Genomic DNA, 12417 nt, shown 5'->3' with positions numbered 1-12417 from the left:
TGTCTTCTTCAATCAATTTACATTTTTCGTTACAAAATAAATGCTGTAGATTTACTTGATATATTTTACACTCTTTAAATATAATGAATGCTATAGATTAATTGAATATAATTGATCACGTTCAATCAGCTAAAGAGAATCAATCCAGTGTAAAGTCAAAGTTAAAGGAGAATAAAAAAACAAATATTACATTTACTCAAAGCTTGTTACTTGCTGTTTGATATCTATTTCTTACACTTAACCAATTCCTACCTGTTGTTTACATTTTAAACATTGAACCTTCTGGTTACAATGTCCATATCTCATGATTTAGATAAAGTACTGCAAAATGTTAAATATAAAATAACAGGCAAAATTGTTACAGTCACTCTTTAGTTCATGTAGCCTTACTCTTCTTCAGCAACTTCTGCAACTTTTTCCACTTGAGATGGATCTGGTACAACAACCCCGAGAACACCATGGCAACGCGACCCCATTGTTACAGTCGGAGGACTTTACATAATAAACCCTGAATATTTCTGCCAGCCTTTCCATGGTATATCTCTTGACAGATCACATAAACAACTTATTTGCGAACATTCTCATCATAGTCCAACAATCGGTCACAGAGGGAAGCTGGAAAGCAATGAACAAGATCGATATAAAGATAAATGACATATACAGATTCCTAAATTCTGTCACGACCCAAATTATTGAGCCGCAACCGGCGCTAGGGAACGGGAGTGGTAGCTCCGGAACCCGTAGCAAGCCTAAAACCAATATAAATTTTTCGCGATTAAAATATATTATTATATAAAACGTTATCAGAAATCTTCTTTAAATAATATAATTCGATTATTAAAATATCGTATTCCTTTTCTGAAAACATTCGCGAAACAATTCTTAGAAACCAGGGTCTTACCGAGCGATATCTCATATCCAGCACCGCCCTGTTTCTGATCATAAACCTCACCAATTCCACTCACGGCAATTGGTATCAAATTCAAACGGATAAACGCCATCTTTCTAAACAACTCACTTATAAAATTTATATCAGAGTTCACATTTTAAATACCGTTTGAAATCAAATCATAAATCTTATTTTGACACTACTGACTACTGCAGCTCTAAGGACTCGTACATTGTGCAAGTCAGAAGACTTCCAACACAAAGGAGATGGTTTGTCTGATCCGACTCCGATCACCTGAAATAAACACTGTGAGGGGGTCAGTATTTTGGGAAATACCGAGTGAGCTTGCAAGTTACTAACGGATTACTATTAATTCTCCAAGTCGATCGCACTATGCATTTTACCTTTTCATCATTCAAGCTTGAAGCTTGAGACCCTACACTCCACATACGTTCGTTACGTTTATATCTTCTTTGGTTTACTAATTCGTTTCATAATTACAATCTTGTGATGGAAATTCCAACTCCTAATTCACTTATTGCAACTCTTATCGTTTATCTCTTGATCTTTCTTATCATGCTTCTCAAATCATTAAATTCTATGCAAGCTTGATGTTAGCTATACTTAATTGATCCAATTTCATGCTCCATACTTCATATTCTTGTCACTCGTCTACTTGGCTCGTCGCTTTTATTCATTCACATATCCATCATCGATACTCTTATGAAATCTACTTCACGTTCTCAGTTTGACGATCGTAACGGCTAATACTTAGTTAACCATCTTGGGGACATCGTGTCCCAATAAGAACTTGATCCAACGGTTCAATCAGAAGTTATCACGGTTTTACTAAACCTTCACGATTCGTAGATCTTATCTAAAGCTTATCACGTCAATGCATAGTAAACTATGCATGTTCCTTGCATTATGATACATATCCGTCAATCTTTTGATTATATCTTCTTATATACTTCTCCTCTTATATCGCTGTTTAACATCTTTGATATCTCGTCAAAGAGATACTTACTTTCCGTCCTACCACTAATCAGATATGTATCACTTCTCATTAAATCTGTGGTTTTTAGCTATATTCTAGCTCGTTAACTCAAAACTAAGTTCATATCCTAAAAGCATAACTCCTATGTTCTCGCAATTATACGTATTCATTTGCCTCATGGCCTTAATCGCAGCTTGCTCGCGAGCATTTCACTTCCGTCACAGAGTTCTGGTCTAGGTATACTTACTTAAAAACAAAACTCCTTGAAAACCCTTTTGAATAAAATATTTCGTTTCGAAATGTAAATCGAAATTTTATTTAAATCTTAGCAAAATTGTGCACTAGGGTGATGACGTCTCTCATCCCCAAAGAGTTGCCAAAGCTCACCTTTTCGTCTGAGCATAATGCATATGATGCATGTACTATTAATGCATGTATTCATTTATTGTTCTTTTCATTAGCAATGTATGTAGTGATGCACTTCTATCAATGTCGTGGCATTTATCAATGACTATCACGGGTCTAGGCACAATTATGCTTTCAAAATCGTTTAAACAAACAACTTTAGAAAGTTATAAAATTTGAGTTTTGTAAGCTCTCTAGACCTTAAAACTCTGTATCTGGAAAGTTCTTCAACTTTTATAACTTTGCATTTCTTCTTCATTCTCCTTTTTGACACTTCGATCGATCGAATTTGACAGCATATTGGCGTTATTCAATGCCAACCACATACGTGTTACTATCGAGTCATAGTAACATCGACTATATTCTAGTCATAGGGGGCATTGCATCTCCCCGAGATTCTATCTGGATATGCATGTCGCATATGCATATCCTATCGAAAACAAAATATACATATGCATCTCATATATGCATGTCACAGAAACAAGCAAGTATTTCTCAAACTAAACCATCACACTTATCGCAAACAAACAATGCAAACTACCTGGATCAGACAGAACTCAACTCTATAGCTGCAGTAGTTCCTAGGTTACTTAACTAACAAAACACATATTAGCAGAGGTAACTGGACCAACTGCTCTGATACCACAATTGTCACGACCCAAATTATTGAGCCGCAACCGGCGCTAGGGAACGGGAGTGATAGCTCCGGAACCCGTAGCAAGCCTAAAACCAATATAAATTTTTCGCGATTAAAATATATTATTATATAAAACGTTATCAGAAATCTTCTTTAAATAATATAATTCGATTATTAAAATATCGTATTCCTTTTCTGAAAACATTCGCGAAACAATTCTTAGAAACCAGGGTCTTACCGAGCGATATCTCATATCCAGCACCGCCCTGTTTCTGATCATAAACCTCACCAATTCCACTCACGGCAATTGGTATCAAATTCAAACGGATAAACGCCATCTTTCTAAACAACTCACTTATAAAATTTATATCAGAGTTCACATTTTAAATACCGTTTGAAATCAAATCATAAATCTTATTTTGACACTACTGACTACTGCAGCTCTAAGGACTCGTACATTGTGCAAGTCAGAAGACTTCCAACACAAAGGAGATGGTTTGTCTGATCCGACTCCGATCACCTGAAATAAACACTGTGAGGGGGTCAGTATTTTGGCAAATACTGAGTGAGCTTGCAAGTTACTAACGGTATTAATATACAAATATAACATCGCATCTTAAGAAGACAATAATATAAAACATATAAACAGGTATGTATTTGATCCGTACGAAACTAATATCCTAGCATGCAACACATCTCTCGAATAATCATGTATCATTCAACCCAATCGTAAATATCAATTGCGAGTCCAACTCGCTGGTGGCCCAGCCACTAGATACGGGGACTCCAGACTACACCGTAGCCGAGTGCTCACTCGTATCAAAATCATATACCCAATCGTAAATATCATAATCATCATCAGCTCCCAGCTGTGTCACATCATTTCTCAAATGCAAACACACTAGACTGACTCAATACTGGTGATCACACAGCCTATTGACACCCAATAGGTAGCTAGTTTTTTCGGATCGCATACTAGTTCTCGTATATAGAAATTAAGTAAACATATAACATTGCAATCAATTATATATATAATGCGATGCGTGTAAACAGTATATATATTTATATGAATTAACTTTAATATATAATACTCAAAAGTAAAGTGCAACTCACAGTGACCGCTATCCAAATATGCAATATTATAATCCCGCAATCGTAAGCTCCATGCGTTGTCCAATCACGTGCCCACTCCAGTTAAATGGCTTGGTAGCTTGTCGATGCGTCAGTTACTTAGTCGGGTTACCTATACGTTTAATCCATAAACGTAGGCTTAATATCAAAATCCTAAGTTATAAACTTAGGTTAATATAATCGTATTTCAAATACGATTCTTAACTTAATCGTACTCTAATACCTAATCAAGATATTCGACTTATCTCTTATTCATCGATTTATGAACTTAGGGTTCTTATATCTAGAAACCCTAATTGAACACGTTATGTTCGATATCCAAATTTCTCGTTTTTGGGGTATGTAATTTACTTTTAATATCCGACGTACTTAAGGTCGGAAATTTAAGTCAAAACGGGTCAAAATATTCAAACAGGTGCGATAGCCGGCTGTGCGAGCGCACAAAAGGGTCCCGTGCGTTCGCACGGTCTGGTGTGCGTTCGCACACCATGTGTGCGTTCGCACACCCGCGGCAGCTCCCCGAAAATCCATTTTCCGGGCGCTTCGTCGCTCGCCGGCACTCCCGACATGCTCCCACTTCATTATAACACAAATTCCAATCCAATTTATACCAAAAACGACTATAGAAACGCGATTACGATTCGTTTAATTCGTTAAAATGAAATAACCCTTATTTACGAATTTCACAATAAAAACGTCAAGCTTACCTCGGTTTGAAGCTTAACGATGATAGAGAATTGAATTCTGGACGAATCGATATAAAGAACTCGCGATTTGGACGAGAAACGGCGAAACCGCGACGGATCGCATTTGATCGTCGAAACCTTCTGTAGGTTTCTTCTTTTCCTGATCATCTTTCCCCTTTTCCTTATTCATAAGGAAAGATACATATATATCTTGGCTAACTAGCCACTTTGGTCATTCATTTCTTTAACTTAAACCATTTTTCTTTTAAACTTTTCTTTCTTACGATTTAGTCCATCACTAAATCAATAAATTCTTAAATTATTACTTTTACGTATTATTTATATCTGATAAATAATATGAAACTCAATATTAACATTTTCCCGTCAAACCTACAAATTTCCATTCGACATAAAGTGGCTAAATTACCACTTTGGTCCCTGTACTTTATTTTGGAATTTTTATTGACATTTTACCTTTTAATTCCAATTCTAACTTTAGACTTGAACTATATTATTAAATTCCTCGCATATAATCCTTTCCAAAACTGACCTACTAAAACTTATTTATCGGAAAACTTTCCGATTTTGCCACTTGGGCAAATCCAGACTGGACATGTGGTCCAATTAGATAATTTAATATTTTGGGGTATTACAAATTCACTTGCCATACTTACAGATGATTTGAGAAGCCTCAGCTCGAGATGGATTTGACAGCAGACAGCTTTTGACGCGTTCCAGGAAAGACATTCAGACTTCTACTCCTCTATCACTCAACCTTTAAAAACTCAGAAAAAATTGGCTGAAAGGCTTCAAGTATGGGAGATCCTGGAAGAGCAAACAGATCTCCAACTAACCCCACTGATTTCAAACGAACTTCCAGTTGATCTGTCTGCAAGTAATAAAATTTAAGCAATACGAAACTAATTCCAGAAATATCAGCATCATAAACTTATATGGTAGAAAGCAAAATCAAATACAGAGCCGTGGGACACAGAATCTGTAATTACCAATAGCTCTCCTGTGAGGTAGGGAATGACTCCTGATAAGATCTGAGGAGCACAGCAGTGTCATATGGAAGCAGTCATTTTGGCATGTCAACAGTGATGCCCAGAAAAAACAAAGAGAACAATGTAGGATCACTATGACTAATCCCTTTAATAACACTGAAATAAACTGCAAAATAGAACACACCTGGAACCATCAAAAAATGTACTGAACATTGTATTCACCAAACACATTCTAGATCCAACATCACAACACATTGGCAAGAGTCTCCAAAATAACAGCTCTCCTTCCATATGACGGGCCACCAGTATCTCTTAATCCGCTAAAAGTTCCTACGACCAAGTGAAAAATATCCTGCAGATACATATAGTCCAATCTTATTACATTGAATAATGCAATATATAAGGTGTGACATAAAAATACGTCGAGTAGTTCCATTAATCTGCTGAGCTTCATAAAAGATAATAAACCTTTAGAATATCATCACTGTACGGAGCTTCAGGTGCAGTAATACGAGTTATTTCACATATACAAGTTGCAACCAGAAGCTTAACATCCCTATCTTCAAGCTTAAGATATTATGGTTTCACAATCGCATCGAGAAAAGGCTGCATCAACTCCAACATAGCAGCTGAGGGCGACTGATCCATCTTGGAAAGGCATACAGCAGCTTGCTGCAGGCAAAAAAAAATTAAGCAAGTTTATAAAAGAACAACAATGTAACCAAATTTGCACCTCGACAAGAACAAGTACCCAAAAATGCAATTATGATTAAGTAAATTTCTTAGTTCGCCCATAGTAAAGAGTACTGCAAAACAATATTGACACCAAGTAACCAAAATGAAATGTAAAATGAACTACAAAAAATTGCGCAAGCAATTAACTAACTCAATTTTTTTAAATATACTTGATGGCATTATGGAAAAAAGATGAATGTCATATACTGAAGATTGAATGAGTGAAGTCCCAACAATTTTGAGCCATAAAGAAGCTCACTAGTGTTTGTTTAAGCTGTACGTTAATAAACCGTAAGCAATCATGCAACTTCATAAAATCAGAAGTGACATTGATGATTTGAGAAATGGAATCTTATATTAGGTTATTTTGTGCAACAAACTGAAATAATGCTGCTTAAACAACATTAGATGCCAGTGTTTATTTGCAAAGGGTAAAAGTTACCTCAAGGCCAACAGCCACAATCTTATATTTCTACTCCAACTTGAGCATTACAAACATTACAGGGAGTAACTGCAATAATGATTCTTGCTTAACTATAGGATCCTAACAAAATGATAAAACAGTCACACATACAAATAAACCTTTAGTATAAAATAAGACAAAATTGTTACAATGACTCTTTAGTTCATGTAGCCTTTCTCTTCTTCTGCAGCTTCTGCAACTTTTTCCACTTGAGATAGATCTGGTACGACAACCCGGAGAAGACCATGGCAACGCAACCCCATTGTTTTGTTGACAGGGGATTTCCACTCAACAGAGAAGACACCACAATGCTGACAAATTTGCGAGTTGTGGTGATAGTGGTGTTAGCAAGAGACCCAAATCTGCTAATTGTTAAAAAGATGAAATTCTGATCCACTGCACCACATAGACAGTAGAGAAAAATGTCCCATGCTGCCTCCGGATGCTGTTTGCAGAAATGAATTGCTTCATATCCAATGGCCTGTGGCAAACCAAACATGTAGAGCATATTATATATGGTACCCCATAAATTCATTCCCAACATTATCTCCCAGGCGCTTGTTTTTGGATACCTGAAAACAAAATTTTAGATGGGAGTGAATACTACAGGAATACTATTCACTGCAAACTAAGAATTACTGACGAAATACCTTCATTTATATGGCAATATACAACATGTGAAAAACCAAGAAAGAAAATGCTATACTGTTATGAGACTGTTTCCAGTTAATTTGATATATGTTTACACAAAACAAATAACTAATATTGGATTTTCAACAGGCATACCTTGCTGTAAGTGAATCTTGAGTAGCATTTGTAAACCCATCAAATGCAAGGTTCAAACAGCAAAGCCCATATCCTAGAGGTGCATTTGGATGTGCCAGCTTGCTGATGGTTTTCGAGCTAGTCTTGCAGCGTCAAGAGGGAAAAACATAGGAGTCAGAACTGAAACTTCATTGGATTGAAAATAAGTACCAATTCACAAATACTCTGACAGAATGGCTAAAAGCATTCTTACCTTCATCAGTGCAAATGTCGATACTCCTCCAGCAACGAGAAAAGTACATAAATACTCGGGAAAAGTGTATCTGATGCCCTAAACTAAAGTTCCCATCAACATGACTGCACAACATATACAATCCATTACTTATTTAGAAATATGGATGCCAAATCTACATTTATAACTAAATCCTGGCCATGGAAAAAATGAATAAAATGGCAAGCAAGTAAGCATGACATACCGAGAATCATTTTAGAGGATTTTGCCAAGACCTGAGCAGGGTAGCTGATATATTTCAAAGCCTCAATGCCCATGGCAGGGCCGATGGTATTGGTAATGCCTGCACTCCAATACGTCCACCAGGGTGCACCGCCTGAACTACTTTTGGCCCAAATCTTAATCACTGTCGGAAACAAAACAAAACAAACAAAAAACTTCAGCACCAACCTGCATAATAATGTCAATGTAATCTCATCCAACTCACTTACTTATGTAAGACCAAACTAAGCACATGACATTTTGCGCCAGATTTAGAAATGCTAAATGCTCGAACCTTTTCCCGTCCGGCCCGAATCGTTTCGTCGACCTAAACAAACAAATTATTTCAACAATCATCATCCTGTGGCCTAAATAATTAATTCAGCGCCATTAAATTTTATCATTCTTAACGGAATTGGCCAATTAGGCTTTACTATTTAAACTATTTATTACTTACAGAGTTTCCTGGAGAACACCTTGGTAAATGTAAGCCGACCAGATCCCGGCCACGCAGAACGCCAAAACTAGCACTCGCCGGAGCCCGGCGCCGTGCGCTTCCATTAATAATTACTTTGCGATTTAGTTTATAAGTAGACAATTTTCCTAAAACTGAAACTGAATGAAAGAAAATCAGTGAAATGAAGAGAGAAAATTGGTTTCTTGGCAACGGCCAAATTACGGTCTTAATAATACTATTTTATTTTCTGGTTTTGGTTAGGAGAATAAAGAGCGCGAAGAAACGTGGATTTTCCACGTGGATATTTGTGATTGGAGGAGTGATTGTAACTCCCGTTTTTTATTGGCCGTTGAAACGCGGCAACTTGTGCTTATTTTCTCTCACAGTCCCTATATTTGCTAATTATTACTCTATATTTTAATTTCTTTATTTCTAATTATCTATTGCTATAATATAGTTTTGGATTCAATTCATAAAAAATAGTAATTTCAGTTTTGGATTCAATTCATAAATAATACTAGTATTCTTTTTTTATTATTAAATAAACTCTTTGGATTAATAAAAAAATGTAAATAAGAAGGCTACTCTTCAAAGTATTAAGAATTACTTAAATTGTGACGGAAATGATGAACCGTCACAACTTTGTGACAAAATTGTGACAGACAATAACAATTTGAATATTTGTAAAGGAATATTTGTGACGGACAATAACTATTTTTAATATATAAATTTTAAGATATCTCGTTGTTCTATAAAAAAAATATAAATACTATGAGGAATGTTGAGAGTAATATAATTTTAATTTAAAATACAAGAAATCAAGCATGTTGATGCTTATTTAGATCGAGACATTAAATATACTTTGACAATCTCATATAGAGAGTTTATATTTTATTAGAATAAAAGCCCTAACACATGCCTAAGTTCACAAACTATAAAAGCCCAAATCAAATACTTACAAGAGAATTTTAGGAAAAATACTCTTGTTTTCTAAAGTATTTGCAAATCCTACCTCACTTGTCAAAAGTTAGACAAAATACATTTTTTTTGTCGAAAGATATGGATTTCATTAAGAAAAAGCGACTACATGAGTCTGGATTCTAGCCACGTCAATTGTGCTAGAGTATTGTAACAAAACAAGTTATCTCTAAGGGATCTTTTAGCTAAATAATTAGCCACCCAATTTCCGGAACGTCTAATGAATTCGAAAGAAACTAATCTAAAGGTTTGACAAAGCATTCTACAGTCCTCAAGGATCACATCACAAGCCAAGTCCACAGAATGCTCTCCTTTCATGGCATCAATAATGCATTTAGCGTCGCCCTCAAAAATAACTTCCATCGCCTGCAATCTTCTGGCTACAAGAATTGCTTCCCGCAAAGCTAGAGCTTCCACTACCATCGGTGACTGGACATGGTTGAAAAGCTGGGCATGGGAATGGATTGGTTTGCCGTTGTGATTCCTTGCAACACAAGCTCCGGTGCCAGTACGGGTTGCACGATTAAAGGCTCCATCAAAATTAACTTTCATTATATTGATAGGAGGAGGTTGCCACAGGTGTACCTCCGTGCTGCTTCTTTGTGCTGGTTCACTTGGTTGCAGAGCTTTCGGCATTCATCGTGCAGCCTGTCTGCTACTGCCAAAACTGCATGGGGGTCGGAGTCCTCATCTCTGAATATCATTGCATTTCTAGTTAGCCATAGAGCCCAGCAAATCCACGCAGCATAAATAGTAAGCGACTCGTTCATCTCCCCTTCTTGGTGCATAGAGAGGATATGAATCCAAAGCTCTTTAAAGGAGAAATTAGCTCTGTCCTTCAAAGCCGGGTTGCATCTCGATCCTAACCAAACTGAGTCTGCGAAGGGGCAGTGAAGGAGGGCATGGTCACCTGTCTCCGGTTCACAGCACCTGGGACATAAATCTAACACCGTCTGCAGCCGCTTATGAATATTACTGTTAAAAGCAAGTCCATTTTTGATGGCTCTCCAGAGAAAGCATTTGAGGTTCGGGGGAATCTTCATTTTCCAGAACGCCAAAACTGGCACTCGCCGGAGCCCGGCGCCGTGCGCTTCCATTAATAATTACTTAGCGATTTAGTTTATAAGTAGACAAATTTCCTGAACTGAAAACTGAAAGAAAGAAAATCAGTGAAAATTGCAATGGCCAAATTACGGTCTTAATAATATTTTATTTTCTCGTTTTGGTTAGGAGAATGAGAGCGCGAAGAAACGTGGATTTTCCACGTGGATTGCTGTGATTGGACGAGTGATTGTAACTCCCGTTTTTGATTGGGCGTTGAAACGCGGCAACTTGTGCTTATTTTCTCTCGCAGTTTTCATTTTTGTTAAGGTAAAGGTAAAGAAAAACCCTTCAACTTGTTCTTGTGCCAAAAACCCTAACATTAAATTATGAAAACTGCATACTGACTCGTGTGTACGGGTGAGCATGGTTTGGTTCAGTTCGGTTTAATTTAATAAACTCTAAAACCAAGCTATATTTTAAGGGAAAATATAAAAATCAAACCACGCCAAATATTTATGTAAAATTTCGATTCGGTTAACCAAACTTTATCTTCGGTTTCGGTTTAGTTTGGTTTGATTTGATTAATATAGATTTAGATAAAAAATTATATATAATTATACGTAATAATTATAATTATACATAATAGTTTTTACTTATACGTGTGTATTAGTTTATATGTTTTATTTTCATATATATATATATATATATATATATATGTATATATATATATATATATGTATATATATATGTATATATATATATATATATATATATATCTACAAACACATATTATATTTATATATAAATATTTTAATAAATAAATTTTATATTTATTTATACATATATAAATATTAATAAAAAATAATATTATAAACTTCGGTTTTTCAGTCAGTTCGGTTAACCACTAGTTGAAACCAAACTAAAACCAAAAATCATACTTTTTTATAATTTAAAAACCAACCAATTCATTTTAACCATTTAACCAAACCAAAATTAATTTTGGATTAATTTGGATCAAATTAATGGTTTGCTTCGGTTTTTACTCACCCCTACTCGTGTGCAAGAGAAGGCCTCAAATTGTACTTTTAGTGGGTGGGTTTGTGTTGATCTCTAATTATCTATTGCTATAACAAAAGTTTTGGATTCAATTCATAAAAAATAGTAATTACAATTTTGGATTCAATTCATAAATAATACTAGTATTCCCTTATTTTTTAAAAATAAACTCTTTATATTAATAAAAATGAAAATAAGAAGGCTACTCTTCAAAGTATTAGGAATTACTTAAATTGTGACGGAAATGATGAACCGTCACAACTTTGTGACAAAATTGTAACAGACAATAACAATTTGAATATTTGTAAAAGAATATTTGTGACAGACAATAATTATTTTTAATATATAAATTTTAAGATATCTCGTTGTTCTTTAAAAATATATAAATACTATGAGGAATGTTGAGGGTAACATAATTTTAATTTGAAATACAAGAAATCAAGCATGTTGATGCTTATTTAGATCGAAACATTATATCTACTTTGACAATCTCATATAGTAGAAATTCTTAGATAGACTCAGTCCACCACGTCATTCGTGGACTAAACCAATTATATCATAACACCTCATTCAAAAGAGGATATTCTTATAATATTATTATTTAAAAGTGTATGCAAATAACACACAAAATTACAAGAATACCCTCATTTTAATGAGGTGTTATGATATGATTA

The 12417-nt window shown here is 35.2% G+C and overlaps 1 protein-coding gene across 1 annotated transcript; it reads right to left on the bottom strand.

Annotated features, from left to right (window-relative positions):
* Positions 1–7035: 7035 nt before the first annotated feature.
* On the bottom strand, positions 7036–8810 carry LOC126665080 (UDP-galactose/UDP-glucose transporter 3-like). Its single transcript, XM_050357779.1, has 6 exons — positions 8666–8810; positions 8439–8536; positions 8192–8353; positions 7969–8072; positions 7737–7858; positions 7036–7522 (listed from the first exon to the last, which is right to left on the bottom strand). Exons 4-6 carry the CDS (start codon positions 7972–7974, stop codon positions 7114–7116), a joined length of 537 nt encoding a protein of 178 aa, XP_050213736.1. The 5' UTR covers positions 7975–8072; positions 8192–8353; positions 8439–8536; positions 8666–8810; the 3' UTR covers positions 7036–7113.
* Positions 8811–12417: the final 3607 nt, after the last annotated feature.

This window comes from Mercurialis annua, linkage group LG1-X, assembly GCF_937616625.2.
Source record: "Mercurialis annua linkage group LG1-X, ddMerAnnu1.2, whole genome shotgun sequence".
Lineage (NCBI taxonomy): Eukaryota > Viridiplantae > Streptophyta > Magnoliopsida > Malpighiales > Euphorbiaceae > Mercurialis > Mercurialis annua.
This window is presented reverse-complemented; position numbering and strand designations above follow the sequence as displayed.